This window comes from Xenopus laevis, chromosome 6S (genome assembly GCF_017654675.1).
Source record: "Xenopus laevis strain J_2021 chromosome 6S, Xenopus_laevis_v10.1, whole genome shotgun sequence".
Taxonomy (NCBI): domain Eukaryota; kingdom Metazoa; phylum Chordata; class Amphibia; order Anura; family Pipidae; genus Xenopus; species Xenopus laevis.
In genome coordinates, this window is record NC_054382.1 from 32,476,296 (window position 1) to 32,498,329 (window position 22,034).

Sequence of the window (22,034 nt, forward strand, 5' to 3'; positions counted from 1 at the left end):
TAAACCCAATAAAACGGTCTTGCCACCAACATGGATTTATGTAGCTTAGTCGCTATCAAGTACAAGGTACTGTTTTATTATCATTTTTAAAAATTCAAACTGATGGTTTAGGAATGGACTCTATAGCTGATGGGCTTCCCATTTGAAACTGGAATCCCATACCTGAACTATGAATTGGTGTAATTTGCTCCATCCAATGGGAGGCTTGTTGGGGTACAAAAAAAAAGGGACCGGGGATCAAGTAAATATATATATAAACTCAAATGCAGCCATTATAATCATATACTGTAGAAGCAGAAGGAAAAAAGAATAATACAACTTCAACATATTTTGTATGTGTACTGTTTTATTAGTATATTGCATTAGTGCATTAGATAAATTATCTTGTGAGATTCGGCCCTTCTCGCTTATATCATTTATTCACCAGTACTTCACCCTTAAGCTTAAAAAATACAATTTCCTTAAATTGTATAAGATATTTTTATTCAAGTTCATATTGTCATATTTAAGTTTCCTTATCTTAAAATGAGCACAAGCTTTCTCTTTTTTTTTCTGCTTTAATCTCTTCCATAGATCTTAAATTCTCACATTATACCAATCATCTACATCAGGGCTGTCCAACCCTTCTTTGTCCCCCCAGATGCTGTGTCTGTTTACCATTTGTAAACTTTAAAAGGTATCACTGTAGAGATAAACTGCACCCTGCATTGTTTAAACCTCAAATTCTGACTCTAATCCCCTGTATCACACCTGTGATCCCCCTGTATTGTTCACACTTGTGACACCTCTATTGTTCATTCCCCTAAAGCCTGTACTGTTCTGACTCTGACTCTAATCCCCTGTATCACACCTGTGATCCCCCTGTATTGTTCACACTTGTGACACCTCTATTGTTCATTCCCCTAAAGCCTGTACTGTTCTACCTGAGACCCAGACTGAAACTGCCCACATTGTTCACCTGTTCACACTTTATTCAAAATGCTAATGGGGCACCAGCACTGTGTCACTGTATGTAGTACATATTAGACTGAGAGCTTTACTAGTCTCTTGCTCTGTTCTGCCTTCCCTCCCTGCAGGGCTGGAACTAGGGGCAGGCAGAGTAGGCACCCGCCTAGGGCACAATCATGGGGGGGGGCACACTTTTAAGGGGAATTTCATTTTTTTCTTTTTTAAACCCTGAGTTGCTTGGCCTTTAATAGTTTTTCAACTTTATTAACCCCCTGTTCCAGACAGAATCACTCCCAGCTCCCTTTTGGCAGCTGCTGTCACAGGTACATATTTGTGGGCAATATCTTGGCTGCTACTTGCACAGGTAACAGATGATATGATGGATATTTGGTTGCTGCTGGCACAAGTACATATATGGAGGCAATAGTGTGTATTTTTTGGCTGATGCTGGCACAGGTACAGATTGGGGGCAATATAAGGGATTGGCTGCTGCTGGCTCAGGTACATGGGGCAATATGGTGGCTGCTGGCACAGGTACATTTGGCAATATGGTGGCTGCTGGCACAGGTACAAAGATGTTTGAGGGCAATATGATGGATTTTGCCTACTGCTGGAACAGATGCAAATTTGGGCAATATGATGGATTATTTTGGTTGCCGCTGGCTTAGGTACAGATTGGGGGTAAAAATATGATGGATGTTTTGTCTTATGCTGGCACAGGTACAGATTGGGGCCTGGGGGCAATCTCAGAGATTGACTGCCATTGGTATAGGTACAAATGGAGGCAATATGATAGATGCTGGCACAGGTACAGGGGGCTATATGACTGGTAAGGTGGGAAATGGTAATGCAGGACTGGGTGGGGGGCACTGATTGAAGCCTTTGCCTAGGGTGCAAAAATACCGTGGCCTGGCCCTGCCTCCCTGTGTGTGCCATTCTCTGCTTGCCCAGTGCTGCTTTCCCTACCCTACCTGTGGGATGTAAGCCTGTTGGCATTTGTTAGCATTTGGAATTTTTTGTTTAGGGCCCATTTGTTTTTTTGGTGTGCAACCACCGTTAATGTGGATACGATCTTAAAAGTTCTTGTGGTAATATAGGTGTGGTTTACAGTGGGTGTGGTTTAAAAGGGGAGTGGCCAACACTGACTTCCATTATCGGTCCTCCTCCACATAGGCCAGTAAAATTTTGGCCCTCGGTACCACAGAACTTGGACAGCAAAGATCTACATTAATGAAATCTTTTGCTTTTGACTTAACAGTTACCATACTTCTTGCTGAATGCAGCATTTAGTCAGTGGATCTGAGATTTCTCTTGAGGTATGTGTGCCATATAATATAAATATACTGATAGTATTGTTTCACCTGTGCCTGCATAGTTGTGATATTATTCTTTTAACCTGTGCCAAGAGTAATAACCCTTTCACAATTTCACCAAATATGGGGAATATGTTACTTTTTCTCGCAAACACCTCCAGCATAAGTCCTTGGTGCCATATAATACCATCTTGAGATAAGTTTTTTATCCTGATTCATATAATCTTATAACAGAAAAAGCAGGAAGTAGTGTTCTGGCTATTATGTCAGGTATCCAGTCACTCCAGCCTTTATACATTACATTTTTGGCTAACTTACTATATTGAAAATTGTTTTATTTTGCACAGCAAAACTATTAGAAACTTGTTTTAGTTTGAACAGCCTATCTATTTACTTGGATTTTATTTTTACACGGAATTTTTCATTTAAGCTTTAGTTCTCCTTTAATTCAAACCTTTGCTTAGCGATGGTATATTCACCAGCAAATGATTTTACACATTCACAAAAACACCATTTTAAGCATCTTTTTACATCCCCCTTTTGTGTTTTTCTGTCAGTGGACCTTTTGGGTTGCAGACTGGAAACAGACAGGCTAATAACTGAAAAACGATAAACACATTAAAATGTGAACTTCCATTCATATTATACTGTATATCTTCCTAGTTTGAGTGGGACCCAGCAACCAAATAAAATTTTAAATTCCAGGCTAAAGACCTTTAGGACGATATTTTACTCCACCTTACCCCTTTAAAACCAATCACAATAGGGCATGGAGCATTAAATGTGTTCAGTGAAGTTACATAGTTAAATCGGGTTAAAAAAAAAAAGTCCATCATGTTCAACCCCTCCAAATGAAACCCAGCATCCATACACACACTCCCACTGACCGCTCTATACACTCACATAAATTATATATGCCCATATCTATACTAACTATAGAGTTTAGTATCACAATAGCCTTTGATGTTATGTCTGTCCAAGAAATCACCCAAGCCATTCTTAAAGGCATTAACAGAATCCGCCATCACAACATCACCCGGCAGTGGATTCCACAACCTCACTGTCCTGACTGTGAAGAACCCCCTACGTTGCTTCAAATGAAAGTTCTTTTCTTCTAGTCTAAAGGGGAGGCCTCTGGTACGGTGATCCACTTTATGGGTAAAAAGGTCCCCTGCTATTTGTCTATAATGTCCTCTAATGTACTTGTAAAGTGTAATCATGTCCCCTCGCAAGTGCCTTTTTTTTCCAGAGAAAACAACCCCAACCTTGACAGTCTACCCTCAATTGAAATCTTCCGTCCCTCTAACCAGTTTAGTTGCACCTCTCTGCACTCTCTCCAGCTCATTTATATCCCTCTTAAAACTGGAGCCCAAAACTGCACTGCACACTCCAGATGAGGCCTTACCAGGGACCTATCAAGAGGCATAATTATGTTTTTATCCCTTGAGTTTATGCCCTTTTTTATGCAAGTACTTTATTTGCTTTAGTGGCCACAGAATGAAGTAAATTTATATGAACTAAAAAAAACTGTATATATGTGTATATATATATATATATATATATATGTGTGTGTGTATAAATAAAGGATATTTTCAAGTCCCTGTGTGCAACAGCATCTTCCTATTTTGTCTATATAATATTCTGTTGGCACCAGGGCCCAATACACCCATCTAGTGTGTGCATATGGCTCCAGCAAAGTATATATATATATATGAGTGCACACTGGGAACCCTTGGATAGGTTTTTGTAAAACCATAATTTTATTTAAGTTAATTTTTTAACGTCTTTAGGATAACATATTTTTACCTTTTGTATTATATATTCTGTGCTTTTTCACAGGACTTTTTTCTTTGCTCTGATTGCTAAATTCACATGACTCCATCTGGTGAACGTGATAGGGTGAGTGTTTCCTTCTTTGTCTATTTAAAGTGTTGATTTTAAACATTCATGGTCTTGAAAAAGGTCCTAGAGGTGGACCGAAACGTCGGCCGGTTTTTAATTAACTTAAATAAAATTATGGTTTTAAAATAACCTATCCAAGGGTTCCCAGTGTGCACTCATTCACCTCTGGAAAGCTATTGATAATACATATTTGAGTAGCACCTGGGTATTTAGTTCAGTGGTAATATATATATATAAGCAGACCAGCACTCCCTTTAAAAACGTAATAATTTTATTGTTGTAGTATCAAATGCCCGACGTTTCGGTCCACATTTGGACCTTTTTCAAGGATGATACAAAAACTTTCTAAAAACCACATTAAATAACAAAGTGCTCCATTGCAAACCAATCAGTGCCCTCATTCAATCAGCATTTCAATGTGAATCATGTGTTTCAATTAAGTGTTTGTCATATATAGTGAATATCCATATATATACAAAAAATCAACAATTTCACATCTATCGTATACATATCAATCGTGCATAAATGCATATCTTTGTATTTCGATAAAACTATAAATACGTGAATAAATATTTAATATTTTTAAATACAATCGTGTCAGTGTAATCATTTAAAAGAATCAACTGTGATACTTAAAAACATCCACAAGATGTCATCAGTGTGTTGCAAAAACGTTCATGTTACAGTGTCCATAAAATCCAAGTGTATCAAATCCTAAAAGGAAACAAAAAAATAATGTAACAAATTGCACACTAGTCCTAGTCTACTTCTATATATATATATATATATATATATATATATATATATATATGTATATATATATATATAGGCAACTTGTGGCAGCCGCACTCCAATCTGGAATCTTTTAATCAAATGGCCCCCATTGGGGCCTTTTTCAAGGATGGTTGAAAAAGGCCCCAATGGGGGCCGAAACGTTGGATTTATGTACACAATAAAAGAACTTTGAATTTTGCACATAATAATCTTTTCAATAAGATTATATATATATATATATCTAGAGTTGCTTTGGGTGTCCGCACTCGATCTCCAATAGAGTAGAGGTGCACGATCAATGTTCATAATATGCAGTAGTAATGGATCAGCACACTCATTTTAGAAGTGATTAAAGTGTCTTTATTGGTAACACAGCATTGTTATCCGACGTTTCGGTCCCACCATCCTTGAGAAAGGTCCCCAGGTGGGACCGAAACGTCGGATAACAATGCTGTGTTACCAATAAAGACACTTTAATCACTTCTAAAATGAGTGTGCTGATCCATTACTACTGCATACTATATATATATCTATATATACAAAATAAATTATATATATATATATATATATATATATATATATATATATATATATATATATATATATATATACAAAATAAATTATTATTGTATGTGTAACCCTAATTAATATATACAGATGGTTCAGGAATAAATCTATGGATGCAAGTTTGAAACCCCTCTGTCTCCCACTGCATTTTTAGCAAGGGCTGATTTGCATCAATGATTCTTTCATCCAGATATTTAGTGCCTTGCAGGTTTTTTTTAATTCTGTTTGATTTTTTTAATGCCAGGTTGAATTCAGGGAACCAGTCATCAGTCCCTTTAAAACATCACATTAAATGTATTCTCCCTTTCTACTCTTTTTTTGGTAGTAAATGAATGCCACATTTCCCCTACTATTTTGGGAAGGTGCTGAGAGCATTCATTAACTTTTCTGTCTTCTTCTTTTCCTCCACCTTAGTTTTTAGGCAGTTATTATTTTTCCTACCTTTTCTTGCAATGTTTTTGGTCCCATTTTACATTAACCCATTATTGAGACAGTAGTATACTCCCTTTTCAACATGTGCTCATTAAATAGGGCAGGTGCTGAACATATTGTATATGTATGGTGTCTCTTAATTGTGGCACTACCAAGGAAATAAAGTCTGTTTCACTTTAGTATTTCATGTCAATTGCTGATCCCGTAGAGCTGATAAAACTGTCAAAAACACTCAAATGAGACTGAAACTCAGGGGCCGATTCACTAACTTCGAGTGAAGGATTCGAAGTAAAAAAACTTTGATGTGTTTTTTGGGCTACTTCGACCATCGAATGGGCTACTACGACCTTCGACTACGACTTTGAATCGAACTATTCCACTAAAAATCGTTCGACTATTCGACCATTCGATAGTCGAAGTACTGTCTCTTTAAGAAAAAACTTCGACCCCCTAGTTCGCCATCTAAAAGCTACCAAACTCAATGTTAGCCTATGGGGAAGGTCCCCATGTTCCATGTTTTATGTTCCTCTTTTTTCCTCAGTGAGTGGAATAAGGTTCAGTTTTCTGTTCCCTCTACTTGCAGGTGGGAGAACCGTTGTCTCTATCTTGCTTTGCTATGAAAATGTTAATTCCTTATTTCTCTTCCTCTCTGTTATACAATAGGTCGAGACCTCTTTTTGTTATTGGAGCAAAGATTTGGTCCTGTCTTTTTCTACTTTTTCTTCCGTTTCTTTGCCACCTTTTCTATCTTTCCCTCTGTTTGTGCAGGAAGTGGAGTTCGATTTGGTTTTTTCAATTGCTAATTGTTGCAAGTTGTGAAATCATTGCTTCTCTCTTGCTTGTTTTGCAAGAATCCTCCTCTTTTATGCAGTTCAGTAAGGCCTTGTATGGTTCTACTTCTTTGAAGTAGGGTTATTTCTTCTCGATCCACATTTTCAATATGTTCGTTTGTTGCAGAGTCATTGCTTCTCCCTTGCTTTTCTTTGCTAGAAATGTATGTCTAATTTTCTCTTCCCGTATCCTGTTGGTTAAAGGTTGGTTAAACCTCTTTGGGATTAATTGCAAATTTAACAACATTTTCACATTGCCATACAGTCAGTGTTGGACTGGCCCATAGGGATACCAGGAAAACTCCCTGTGGGCCCAGGTGTTAGTGGGCCCTCTTGTTTCTAAACATTTGGCCTATTTCATGGTCATTCCCTATTTCTTTATTGGGAAAAATGCTTAATAATGGGAGAATAGTGTAAGTATATATAAAAGACTAGGAGAATAGAGAGGTTGAGTGAGTAGAGGAAGAATAATAGTTTGGAAAGGTCCACTGTCTAAGGTTTTCTGGTGGGCTCACGGTTTTATGTTTTTTGGTGGGCCCAAGGTCTAAGGCTTTCTGGTGGGCCCCTGATAAACCAGTCCAACACTGCATACAGTCCCAGTCCAACAGCTGCAGTGTCATAGGCAGCTCTTTTTCAATTCAAATGAAGGGAAGGCAAGGACATTCGATTGCTGTCAGTGTACCATAGGCCTTATTCAGAGATTCCATTTTAAAGGAGAAGGAAAGGTTAAAACTAAGTAAGCCTTGTCAGAAAGGTCCACCTAAATATACCAGTAAATATACCAGTAAACCCTCAAAGTAATTCTGCTCTGAGTCTGCTGTCAAAAGAAACACTGCATTTCTTTCATTCTATTGTGTACACATGGGCTTCTGTATCAGACTCCATGCCTTAAAACCTCCTTGCCCCGGGCTTGAGCATGCTCAGTTTGCTCCTCTTCCCCACCCCCTCCCATCTCTGTTGTAATCTGAGCCCAGAGCTATAACTGAGCAAGAAGAGACACAGGCAGGAAGTGATGTCACACCAAGCTAATACTGCAGCTGCTATCCTAAACAAACAGAGAGCTTCTAGACTAGAGCTTTTTACTCGGGTATGGTAAAGCATTCTACAGAATAAATATAGCATTCCAGCTTGCACTATTACAGCTAATATATTGGCAATAAAATGCCTCCGTAGCTTTCCTTCTCCTTTAATACTGCATATGTATATATTTTATTTATATACTTTATGTTAAATAAAAAGTGATACTTGTACAGTATGTTCTATTCACAGGGCAAAGCTTCAGTATTTACATTTAAATAAAAATGATGTAATGAATTAACCGCTTTAGCCAATAGACATAGCAACTAAAAGCACTCTATAAGTAGTTCATTGTTCAGCAGCACTTCGCATATTTCCATCAGGGCCTTTTTATTTCACATTATACCAACTCAATGATAAAGTAATGGAGACAATGATGCATCTCCCAGGCTTGGCCTTTGCAGCTGTACCAATCTTATTTCTTTCTTTTTCCATTTAATTATTGCACATCTAGCAGTAATCCTTAGTTTATACATATGGAAAGTATGCATAATGTTATTTCCTTGGTTGCTATCACATAACTGTACATTCTGTTGTTCAGTACGCATGAAAATACTGATTCCTCGCAATATAATACATTATTTTCTTGCTTTGAATTGTATTTGCAAATAAGTTTACAGTTGCTGAAACTTTTTAATACATGCATAAAAAATGTGTTATTTGGCTGGATATTTCCTGTAAATGTAAGTGAAGCAAATAGATGGCATTGTGGCAGGGCTGGAACTAGGGGTAGGCATACATTATTCTATAACTTTCTATATGCCGGCCCTTTGTTGGGAAGGACTTGTTGATCTTTGCACCTGTATTTAAGCTTTAACTCTTATATAGACAACCCTCCATTCTCTTTGATTTCCAGGGGGAACTTTACCAGAAGGGTCTGCTTCCTATATATGGTGGTTCACCAACTTTTACTATGTTATAGAATGGCCAATTCTAAGCAACTCTTCATTATTTATTTTTTTATAGTTTTTGAATTATTTGCCTTCTTCTGCTGACTCTTTCCAGCTTTCAAATGGGGGTCACCGACCCCGTCTAAAAACAAATGCACAAATTTATTGTTATTGCTACTTTTTATTACTCCTCTTTCTAGTCAGACCCTTCCCCTATTAATATTCCATATTCTCATTCAAATCAATGCATGATTACTAGGGTAATTTTGACCGTAGCAACCAGTTTGCTGACACTGGAAACTGGAGAGCTGCTGAATAAAAAGCTAAATAACTCAAGAACCACAAATAAAAAAGGAAAACCAAATACAAATTGTCTCAGAATATCATTCTCTACATCATCCTAAAAGTTAACTCAAAGGTGAACATATATGATATATATTTTATAAATAAGATGGAGTATGCAAACAAATCAGAAACATTTTTGCAAGAAGCAACATTTGTGCTAATGAATTGAGTTGGTTATTTGAAAAAATGCTCTTTATGCATTTTATTCAGTCATGAAAAACTGGCTCCAGGATACTCCTTTTCCAGTGCACAGGTGTGGAAATTTCTCATTCTCCAGAAGAGTTTGACATGTAAATATTTGGCTTGGCAGCTGTATCAGAAACTACATTTTCATGCCCTCTATAAACATTATCCACCTGTGCATGAAAGCCATATCAGTCAATAATATGAAAGGCGTACATTTAATAAAATATGCATTTGTCCCAATAGATTGGTGTCAGATCTTTGATGGACAAATAGCCAGTGCTCATGATACTGAACAAGTCCTATTTATAATAGTCGCCACATCCTCTTCAAAGCTGTGACTGCTGAGAGCGTTTTTTTTTTTGCATGGAACTTCCTCATCCCCAAAGTAAACTGAAATGAAAAAACAAAAACAAATTAACAGTGAGTTAAATGTACACAAGTACTCCATAAACACTTATATTAGAGGCAGTGGTATAGCTATCAGATTTATTATCCTATTTTGCATATGTAAATTAGGGGCGGGGAGGGAAATCACATGACTTTTTGTCACAAAACAAGGAAGTAAAAAATGTTTTCCCCTTCTCAACCCTAATTTGCATATGAAAAATAGGAATCGGGTTCGGCCAGGCATATGCAAATTAGGGTTCGGTTCGGTATTCGGCCGAATCGTTCGCAAAGAATTTGGGGGTTCGGCCGAATCCAAAAAAGTGGATTTGGTGCATCCCTAGTGGTAGCACACCAAAAAAAAAAACAAATGGTTGGTGCTCATTGTAAGGATATCACTCATCTCCCATATGTGAAACAAGTTTATTAAGTCATATTAAGACATTCTCTTAAATCCATATGCCTCATCCTCCCCTGTGGATTACACAGCAACCCCCAGCACATGATTACACACCTTGGGGACCCCTAACAAGTATTTCCTACCACAGGCACAGTATGACACACACAGGAAGCATAGGGCAGGCAGAGTATGACACACACAGGGAACATAAAACAAGCAGAGTATGACACACACACAGGGAACATAGGACAGGCAGAGTATGACACACAGGGAGCATAAGGCAGGCAAAGTATGATACACAGAGGGAGCATAGGGCAGGCAGAGTATGACACACACATGGAGCATAAGGCAGGCAGAGTACGACACAGGGCAGGCAGAACAGTGCAGGAGAAATGGAAACCTATCAGGACTCTAAAGGTGGTCATACAAGATAAGATCCGCTCGTTTTGTACTGACTTTTAAAGCTTACACAAGGTAAGGAATCACAGCAGGCAGGCTTTCATGTGGAGCCACATAAAGGGGGGGGGGGTGAGGGTTGGACAGCCCTGCTATATACCATAGCACCAAATACAGAATTCTTAATTTTTAAACAATTTGCTATTTCTCTATATCAATAAGATGTTAACTAAATGAGTATAAATTTGTATTAATGGCAAAGCTATCCTATTGGGTTGTTTTCATGTCATTAAGCATAATGAGTGAATAACGCTTAATGTGTGAAGGGATCGGATAGGCTTCCTGGGTGGGTACGGGTTGGGTTTAGGGTAAGCGGATGCAGATTGGGCACGGGTGTGAAAAAAACAGACCTGCACAGGACTCTACTCTGCACTTGAAACTGGTGTGTTTCCTTCAGGGACACTACTATAGTTTATATAAACAAGCTGCTGAGTAGCCATGGGGGCAGCCATTCAAGCTGAAAAAAAGGCACAGGTTACATAGCAGATAGATAAAATACCATTGTATTGGACAGGGATTATCTGTTATATGCTATGTAACCTGTGCCTTTTCTTCTTTCTCCTAGCATCTTGAATGACTGACTCCATGGCTACAAGCCGGCTTGATTATAAAAACTACAGTAGTCTTTCTGAAGCAAACACACAGCTTTTACCAGCGCATACGAATAGTGAATTATATGTTAATTACTTCAAAACGCTTTCATTGTTGGCATTACTGTTCCTTTAAATGTATTTTCCATGTTGATTGAAAGTTAAGTACACAGCATACAAGGTATTTCATCACTGCCAAAGCTCATAAATATAAACCACATCCTAAACCTAAATCAAAGTTAAATTACATAAACCAAAAACAATTCAAAAAACCTAAAACAACATATACATTAATTGAACCTGGCATATACAGGAACTGTAGAATATCTGTTAAATACAATCCACATTTAACTAAAGTATTTTTCTAAGAAACAGAATTGCTTCTACCATAACCTGCTTCATAGAAGCTCTTAAATCAGATATGATTAATTTTAGTTCTTGCATTTAGTCATTAGGAGTCGGTACATTTGTGGCAACTCTAAGTCCAGATGCCCAAAATCGCTACCGACTCCACAGCTCTGAGTGGAAGTCCACGTCATCAAGGGGGACATATGAAGAAATAAGAAGATCCTACAAGGTCAGCTTGCGTATAGCCACCTTAGTTCTGAAATATCCTGCCATTTCAGTCCAAAACATGCCTGTCCTCATTGGGGGGGGGGAGTTTTTCTCTGCAGGAGGGGGAAAGTTTAAATGTGCTTGGAGCCTTTAAAAAAAAAAAAGAGTCATGTCAAACTAGACGTTTTCTCTGCTAGTGGAAATATGCAGGCAGTGATATCATCAATATCCCAAAAGCTGTCCCGTATGTATGTAGTAAATGATATGAGTGGCACCCACATTGGGCAGAAAAAAATCACTGATTTCACTTAAAGGGATTTTGTCAATTTTTATGGTGTAGTTTTTATTTCTAAATTACACTGTTTACACTGCAAATAATTCACTCTACAATATAACATTTCATTCTGGAACCAGCAAGTGTATTTTTTTTTAGTTGTAATATTGGTGTGTAGGCAGCCACCTCAGGTCATTTTGCCTGGTCATGTGATTTCAGAAAGAGCCAGCACTTTAGGATGGAACTGCTTTCTGGCAGGCTGTTGTTTCTCCTACTCATGAGAATGTGTCCCAGTGGGACCTGGATTTTACTATTGAATGCTGTTCTTAGATCTACCAGGCAGCTGTTGTCTTGTGTTAGGGAGCTGCTATCTGGTTACCTTCCCATTGTTCTGTTCTTAGGCTTCTGGGTGGGTGATATCAATCCAACTTGCAGTACAGCAGTAAAGAGTGACTGAAATTTAGCAGAGCACAAGTCACATGACTAGGGGCACCTTGGAAATGTCTAGCCACATGTCTGATTTCAAAATGAAATATATATATTTAAAAAAAATCTGTTTGCTCTTTTGAACAATGGATTTCAGTGCAAAATTCTGCTGGAGCCGCAATCTTAACTGATGCATTTTGAAAAATGCATGTTTTCCTGTGACAGTATCCCTTTAATACACACAGCATCAGAACCTGTGAAGAAAGGGCTTGTATGACATTAGCCTAAAGCTGGCTATACCATAATAAAAACTGCTGACTCTGCTTACTGGTCCCTAAACTGGACCCTTGGCACTAAACAGAGTCCATATTACATGCTTTCTGACCATGCTAACCAACACAGTCAGACTTCCCTCAGAAAATCAGAGGTGCGTCCAAAGCCCATTCATTTGCATAAAGCAAATGCACGACTCACACTTCTGCAGACAATACGTAACGCAGTTTGCAGAAAGATTTTTTTAAACCAATAAAAGCAACAATGCTGTGTAAAAGTTCAATGTGTTCCACAGAGTTCCCTTCCTCTTCTTTTGCATTGTGACATACGAGGGAATCCCTTGGTTCATAACTTTATTTTTATGTCGGAAATTTCTCTACAGAGGTTTTCTCGTATAATCTTATAACCTTTAAAATGTGCTCCCTTTGCACTTTAAGATGTTGTAGTCATTATACATGAATTTCTGTCAGGCACACTATAACTGCTGTGCTCTCCCTAGCTTTACAGCAGAAAAGAAGATGGGGAGCTACTGGGGCATCTTTGGAGACACAGATCTTTACTGCTAAAGGGCTGTGGTTGCCTTGGGCTGGTACAGAAGCAGAAAACATAATCTACAACATTTTTAGCTTCTTCTGTAGTTAAGCTTTAGTTCTCTTTAAAGTCAGCTGCAAGTAGAACAATGAATGCAACAATTTGATTGGTTGCCATGGGATACTGCCCATGGGTAAATTTTCCCAGTGTTGACAAATTACCCCATTGTCTTTTACAATCCACCAACTAAAGAAAAAAACCCGTCATCAAGTCACCCAACTCTCTGAATTGTTTGTATTCTTACTTTAGTATGGTGGGCTCTGGCATTCCTGGATCTGCTCCTCTTTTAAATCCTGAAACGCAAGTTAGATACATTTGAGTAAATATTTAAAGGTAGAAAAAGGAGATTCATTTGGGAGTTTGTTGATAGAAGGGGAACCTGTGCAGGGGCATTTTAGTTAAATATATGGCTTTAGCTCTCCTATCCCTTAAATGGTCATAAGTTCAATTGCAGAGGAAATAATTAACATGTCAATATTGCAGTGTAAGGTATAGAAACGATACAAATAAGTGAAAAGTCTGACACGTTATACATTTAACTAGAATACTTACCGTGTTTGCTCTATATCAGAGTAACTTGCTTGAAAGGGATTTCAGCAAGAAGGTTGTCTCAGGTAAAGAGAGAGAGAAAAACCAATGCAATATTTTTTCACATAACTACCCAATAAATATAAACAGTATCTTCAAATTAACTTTTAGTTATGGAAGATCGGTAGAAATGGCTCCGCACTCCGATTTAAAACATCAAAATCTTTATTCGTCCATAATTTAAAAAAGAGAAGACACGTTGTACACACTGCTTGACGCGTTTCAGGCGGAAGCGCCCTTAATCATAAGCGTAGGGGAACTAGCAATATATAAAGCCCAGAACAATAGTGACATCTGTTGGTACATTCTCAAATTATTGTTTTCTTTAGTCATGTTCTTGTTCTACAATATTTACTTTTAACTTTACTATTTGTAATTACTTTATGTTTACATGATTATAATACACCTTATTTTGTTAAAGGTCAATTATATATATATTATGCCCCTTTTGTGTGATTACATAATTGTAATTTGAGAATGTACCAACATATGTCACTATTGTTCTGGGCTTTATATATTGCTAGTTCCCCTATGCTTATGATTAAGGGCGCTTCCGCCTGAAACGCGTCAAGCAGTGTGTTCAACGTGTCTTCTCTTTTTTAAATTATGGACAAATAAAGATTATGAGGTTTTAAATCGGAGTGCGGAGCCGTTTCTACCGATCTTCCATACCAAATTTATTTGGTATAATTTATTACATTAGAATGTTGGGTAAAAAAAATGATTAATTCTTAATAAAAAAAATCAAACGTATTGATCACTCAGGCAGCATTTGCTTAAAATAAGAGTAAACAGATCAGTCCTATAACGGGGAGCAACAAGGTTCACGTTATAAGGAAATAAAGGCACAGGATAAACAGCGAGTCCTTCTTCACTAGGACACTGCCGGTCAGCCATTACTGACGTTTGCTCGGTTACACTCGTGACTGTACGGAGACACCATACTAAGCTAAATACAGGACCATTGGGATAAAGCCCCAGCGGATGGTGAACTGTCCGCATTGAAAGACTTTCTGCAGGCGCTGCTTGGATTCTTTGCTGAGTTCAGCCATGGCTGCAAGGACAACAGCTGCAAGCGGAAGGAAGTTGACTGGAACTACTTTTTCCGGGTTCCACTTACTGCATTAACGCGCCACCTGCTTATCATTAAAGGCGATGCAAGGACTAGAACACTCTATAGCCAGCAGGTGGCACTCTTGCTCCAGTACCAGGGGCTGGGCGGCACACGGTGATTTCTGTCAGTAAATACTAGAGAGACCCCTGCCGGGTACATGAAAATATGTCACGTGATATTGAGAAAAGTTTGAGTTCCGGAGTCTAAACGTGCTGCTGAGAGGAGTTCTGTTATAGTCATCGCCATGTTTCTGCAGCGTCAAGTAAATATGAATGGGAAAAGCGGCACATGCGCAATACTGTAGTTCCAAATATTTCTATTTCAAACTGGGTCCTGGGTGTTTGGCTTCGCTGGGTCGGCCTTGGACGTGGTTCGGTGGCTGTAATGTGTGAGGGGCCCGGTTCCTGCCGGGGATTGTGGGACAGTGTGTGACGGCCTCAGTCACGGGCATGGTGCCTGCTGGGAGTTGGGGGATAGTGTGTGATGGCCTCAGTCACTGACCCGGTGCCTGCTGGGGATTGTGGGATAGTCTGTGAGGGGCCCAGTGCCTGCTGGGAATTGTAGGATAGTGTGTGACGGCCTCAGTCACGGGCCTGGTGACTGCTGGGAGTTGGGGAATAGTGTATGAGGGGGCCGGTGCCTGCTGGGAATTGTGGGATAGTATGCAACGGCCTCAGTCACGGGCCCGGTGCCTGCTGGGGATTGTGGGATAGTGTGAGGGGCCCGGTACCTGCTGGGGATTCTGGGATAGTGTGTGACGGCCTCAGTTATGGACCCGGTGCCTGCTGGGAGTTGGGGGATAGTGTGTGAGGGGCCCGGTGCCTGCTGGGAATTGTGTTATAGTGTGTGACGGCCTCAGTCACGGGCCCAGTGCCTACTGGAAATTGTGGGATGGTGTGTGAGGGGCCCGGTGCTTGCTGGGGAGTTGTGGTTATTGTATGAGGGGTGTTACGGCAACTGTGCCCCCCTTATAACTTCCCTGCAGTTGCTGGGCCCGCGCCTCACTGCTCGGAAAGGGATCAGTTCTCTCGGGCCCTGGCAACTTACAGTAATGGACAGCAGTCCAAGGTCTCTAAGGAACAGTCCAGTATCCACAGTAGGAGCCGCAATGACATTTAGGTTGCACCAGTGCATTCTACAGGTTCTCCAGGATACCCAAAACTCACAAATTCAGTCTTAGCACTCAGCTTGCAGACAGCTGGGGTCCAGCATTTTGTAATTGGGCAGGGAGACTAGGGGTAGGGGGGAGTCGATATTGGAGGAGAAATGGTCAACTACTTAACAATATCCCCAGTATCCGTTACATCAGCAAAACTAGAAAAAGATTTAAATACTTTTTTCTTTAAATCCAAACACATTAAGCCACAATTCCTGTTTGTATATCCTAGGGGCCCCTTTGGTTCAGTTATGACTACTGCATGCGTGCATGGGCCACTATAATCACACACAGCACAGTGATGGGCTGAAAATTCCACATGCTGAATAGACAAATCCAAACTGGAATATATCCTAATGATTGATTAATGTTAATCTGAAAGGCAGTAGTGACGGCAAAGCTTGAAAATCAAACCCTTTATCCTCTGTTACAATTGCTTTATCTCTGACTGTCCCAGTCTAGGTTGACAACACTGATGTGATAACTGTGTATGGATATGATAGACTGATGTATATTTGAACTGCATGTTACTGTTCATTATGGATGTATCAAACTTGAAAAGAAAATCATTAAAAGAAAAAAATCAAACCATTTGTTCAGCCCTCATATTGCCTCGCTGTGACCGTTTATTGTGGAGTTCAAGTAAAATCAAATGTTTCAGGGACTTCCCGCCCCCTCATCAGTGGTACAAAACACACACACACCAACCAAACAAGGTGTACCGGCATCTGCCGCCATATGCAAATGTGTATCTACTGCTATTAGTTGAAACTGTCATTTATCTAAATGCAGAGTACCCAAAATTCTCATTTATTCAGTTATACTTTTACAAAAACCAGTGGTATTCAGTGTCCAAGGCCATTCGACAAAACTGTGTTCAACTTACTGTAAATATGTGCACCTGGCTTCTTGTTGCAGAAGAATTCTCTATTAACGCCCCTCCAAAGTCTAGGGATGTTTAGGTATTTGAAACCTCAGCTGGGTGGTCTTGCCAACAAAACAAGGACATTTCAAATAATACACAACAAAGGTGCTGAGGCAAGTGTACTGAAATTGTAATTGCTTTCCCTGTGCCAAGATGCTTGATGTGTTGCATTGAGAGCAGTTTGTACATGGAAAAGTTCCATTAAGTGGTTTTGACAAAAAAGTCAAATGGGGTTCTGGTGTATCACATTAATCTGTCTCAGATTTCTGGCTCTCTTGAAGGCAAAACTTGGTTTCTCTGTAAAAAATGACCAACCTGAAGATCAACTTGTAACAGATGGCAGTTTCTCAGAATAGCCTTAAAGGAACAGTCACATCAAGAATGTGTTTTAAAGTAACTAAAATATAATATATTGTTCCCCTGCTCTAATACAACTTGTGTTTGCGTTTGAAGTAGTGATGTGTGGGTCGGGTTAAATTTGGCCGCTCCCGCCCGACTTCCGGGTTCCTTTTATAAACCCACGGAACATCACAAAAGGGACGGGATGAACAGGTGTGTCTATAGAAAAGGAAGCTAGCAGGAAGAAGAGCTCAACCCGCCACCCGCAAATGGGGGTGTGAGGGAGGCCTCGAACTCGCCCGACCCACGGGTATCGGGCCGGCCTGCACATCATTAGTTTGAAACACTACCATAGTTTATATAAAAAAAGCTGCCGTGTATAGGGTTGCCACCAGGCCTTTATTTTACCAGCCTAGCTGGGAAAACCCTTGCCAGGGCCAGTATTACCCGCAATGTAGTTGCCCACCCCTTTACATCATCGTCCCGCCTCCTGGTGTGTCACTGGCCAGTAAGAATATTTTAAAAAGGTGGCAACTCTAGCTGTGTAGCCATAGCGGCAGCCATTCAAAGCACAGGATACATAGCAGATAACAAATGCTCTGTACAATCCCATTGTATTCTATTGCAGAGCTTATCTGTTATCTGCTGTGTATCCTGTGCCTTTTCTCCTTTTTCCATTTGAATGGCTGCCCCCATGGCTACACAGCAGCTTGTTTATAGAAACTATAGTTGTCTTTCTAAAGCAAACACATCATTTTGTACCAAAGCATTTTTTTGTATTTTAAGTACCCTGAAAAAGCCATTCTCAGTCAATGTCCTGTAATTTCCATTCTGCCTCCTGAAAAGATCTTGCTGGGTAACCTTTGTCAAGAAATATTTAACGTTTTTGGTAGAAATGGGTTTGAAGCTTATTCAGATCAAAAAATTCCACCTCCTCTGTGGAGGTTTTGTTCTGGGGCTCTCCAGTAAGGTGTGAGTATTCGTCCTATTTCAGTATCTGGTATAGTTACTTTGCCACGGATTCTTTCTGAATGAATGCAAATCATTGTGTGCAGAATTGACAGACAGGACCCTGATTCAATGTCAGCTAATCCAAATTCTATGGTCCCAACTCATTCCCTATCTTCAGGAGCAATAGCATGATATTAAACCTTTGTTCTTCCCTTACTATTTGTATGCCAGACACTACTACCCTCTGAAGACTGTGACTTGCACTGGGGCAGAGTCTCCTTGTCTTTGTTTTTCTAAAAGATGTCATTCAAATTCTATCCCTGCATTAGAATTCGCTTTATTGTACTTGCTAGGTGACTTCTGGCTGTTGCTGAGTGCTGAACTCAACTGTAATTGGTGGAAAATAAAGTTATTTCCAATTTGCAGACTGTTATGTTATGATTAAAGTGACAAACATTGCTTTGCTTATGTTCAATCCCCTAAGGAGGAGGTTAGATACCTAATATTTATGATAATCACAAACAAATGGCCCATCAAGACACTAAGGGGCCGATTCACTAAGGGTCGAATATCGAGGGTTAATTAACCCTTGATATTCGACTAGGAATTAAAATCCTTCGACTTCGAAGGATTTAGCGCAGATAGTTCGATCGGAGGATAATATCCTTCGAATCAAACGATTCGAAGGATTTTAATCCAACGATCGAAGGAGTATCCTTCGATCAAAAAAAGTTAGCCAAGCCTATGGGGACCTTCCCCATAGGCTAACATTGACTTCGGTAGCTTTTAGATGGCGAACTAGGGGGTCAAAGTTTTTTTTAAAGAGACAGTACTTCGACTATCGAATGGTCGAATAGTCGAACGATTTTTAGTTCGAATCCTTCGATTCTAAGTCGTAGTCCGAAGTAGCCCATTCGATGGTCGAAGTAGCCCAAAAAAACGTCGAAGTTTTTTACCTTTGAATCCTTCACTCGAAGTTAGTGAATCGGCCCCTTAATCCAGCAGGAATTATGAATGAATGGTACATCTCATATATGCACAAACATTATACAAAGCAGACTCGGGTGGATTTCATACTTGGATAAGCTCCACGTCACAATTCTTCTTACAAAGTAAAGACCCTTCACATGCCATTGAACTTTTTCATTTCTTGTCTTACTCAGAATTTCATGTGATGCTAAAATCGAGGAATAAAAACACAAGCAAGCCTAAATTATAAAAATATGCCATTTATATTCCTTAAAAACAATCAAAAACATACAACATGCCGTAAAATACAAACTATTTCCATCAGCGCTGGTTGTCGGTGTTACAATATGTGCGATATGAACGGTACTGATTTAAATGTGTGCAGATACCAACAAACTGATCAGCTGAACCCGACCAGCACAGTTAATATCAGACTGTAAAAAAGGGTAGGGAGTTTATCAGTCTTTAGTGAAAAGAAGCTAAAAAGCACATACACTGTACCATTTACAAATATAAGAGAGGAACCAATATAATGTCTGCACACTAAAGCTAATAATGTTAAAAATATCTGCTTCCTGTGACGTTGTGATTGGCTATGATCAGGCAATGTAGGTACACGTATTTCAAACATAAATGGAGGCATTGCCTAAGAGCAAACTTCACACAATCCATCCCTGTGAAGTAGGACATGTTCCCTTGAGGTCTGGAGAGATCATTAAGATGCAGATGGAAATGTTTAAGTGCTGTCGATGCACCATGGGCAATGCTGTATCGCATTTATATGGCTGATCTTAAAGAACTATAAAAAAATAAGTTAAGGTTTTAGTTGGTTAATTACATGGATAAAGTTCAGAGTAAGAGTCTGCGTGTGTCCCTGGTAGCAAAGCGTCAGAGCTCTGGTAATTACGGATATGAATAAGGTAAAACATGGCTTCCTATTATCTTCGACCCTAACATTAGTCTGAAGATAGTGTTATGCATATACTAGGGGACCTTGGCTGGTATCTATTGGGCACTGAAAGCTCTGTCCTTTTAGAAATGTACATTAGCTTCTCCTCCTGTAGACTGCAGGCACTAAACCTATTTGTCTCTGTGCTGATTCTAGTAGTGACAGTGTTTGCAGGTACAGAATTAGTAGCTGCTGTCCCACTCATCTGCTCAAATGATTTACTGAAAACAGCAGTCGCCGTTCTTGCAAGACTAGGACTCCCAGGCTTGGGCAGAGACTGACTGCTTGTCAGAGTCAATCTCTTCATAGAAACTAATTCCAGGTTCTCACTCAAGGCCCTCTGGTTTTGCTTTCTGCTGAGATGTTCCCGGCAAGACTCTCCTGAGGATTCCCTTTCTTTTCCCCCTGTTCTGCTTCCAAGAGACCTTCGCTGGGCCTTTCCACAGGGTGGCTTGCTGAAGCTGCTGCTGTTGCTATGAGATAAGACTGTGTGACTAGTGCTAGATGCAGCTCTGGGGCTAAATCCTTCAGAAGCCTCACACATTTCTGCCAGCTCATCTTGAGATGTTAAATCTGCAGAATCTGCAAAACAAGGAGAAGCAAATAAGAAGCAAATACATTTTCCACCTGTGAGTGGTCAAAGGGAGGTTTTGAAAAATCACCAATGAAAATATTAAGCCTTTAAAAGGAATACTTACCCCCTTGTCATTACAGGGCTTTATTGCGCGAGATAGCGAGAAGAAACCAACTAGATCTACAGAAGCATGCCCATTATGTGTTGACTGGGAGGAAAGAAAGCCCTTTGCCATGCATTTAAAGGAAATCACCAATAATCACACAAAGCTGATCTGTTTGTAATTATTAAAGCAAATCATTTCCTAGAGAGATTATTCATATTGGGAAACATCAAGCAGAGACCTGAGGGACTAACAAATGGAAAGGTCACACTTCTATGGTGGCAGCAAGGCTTTAGATCAGGGATTGTCCTGAAAAAGAACTAGAGCTTCCAGCATTCTCACTTGCAACTAAAGCTCACACATTACTCACAGCTGGCTACAAGTGGATTGTCTTCTACCTGTGGGTAATACAGTTTGCACCATAGGAAAAACATAAAAAGCTTTATAGCTGAGTTCATGTAATTTCAGAACTAATGGAGATCCCTAATGTCTAATAGATAAGCAAACCCCTTATGTCCATGGGCTGAATATGAATCTTGATGGTTCGTTGGTTATGATGCTGGTTGGGAGTGAACTTATGGACAATAACAATGGCATTGAAGACGTGAAATTATATATTTGCTTAAAGGGATACTGTCATGGGAAAAAATGTTTTCAAAACACATCAGTTAATAGTGCTGCTCCCACAGAATTCTGCACTGAAATCCATTTCTCAAAAGAGCAAACAGATTTTTTAATATTTAATTTTAAAATCTGACACGGGGCTAGACATTTTGTCAGTTTTCCAGTTGCCCCAAGTCATGACACTTGTGCTGTGATAAACTTCAGTGACTCTTTACTGCTGTACTGCAAGTTGAAGTGATATCACCCTCCTCCAACCCCCCCCCCCCCCAGCAGGCTAACAACATAACAATGGGAAGGTAACCAGATAACAGCTGCCTGGTGGATATAGGAACAGCACTCAATAGTAAAATCCAGGTCCCAGTGCGACACATTCAGTTACATTGAGTAGGGGAAACAACAGCCTGCCAAAAAGCAGTTCCATCCTAAAGTGCTGGTTCATTCTGAAAGCACATGACCAGCCAAATGACCTGAGAAGGCTCCTACACACCAATATTACAACTAAAAAAATACACTTGCTGGTTCAGGAATG

The 22,034-nt window shown here is 39.6% G+C and overlaps 1 protein-coding gene across 6 annotated transcripts in view; it reads right to left on the reverse strand.

Annotated features, from left to right (window-relative positions):
• Positions 1-19,499: 19,499 nt before the first annotated feature.
• The window catches only part of fam126a.S (family with sequence similarity 126 member A S homeolog), a 66,389-nt gene continuing 63,854 nt past the window's right edge, over positions 19,500-22,034 (reverse strand). For 3 of the 6 annotated variants that reach the window (XM_041567136.1, XM_018268680.2, NM_001091391.1), the window contains 1 exon segment: positions 19,500-20,786. In XM_041567136.1, the coding sequence (XP_041423070.1) occupies positions 20,212-20,786 (575 nt within the window). In that variant the 3' untranslated portion in view covers positions 19,500-20,211. 6 annotated transcript variants of the gene reach the window in all.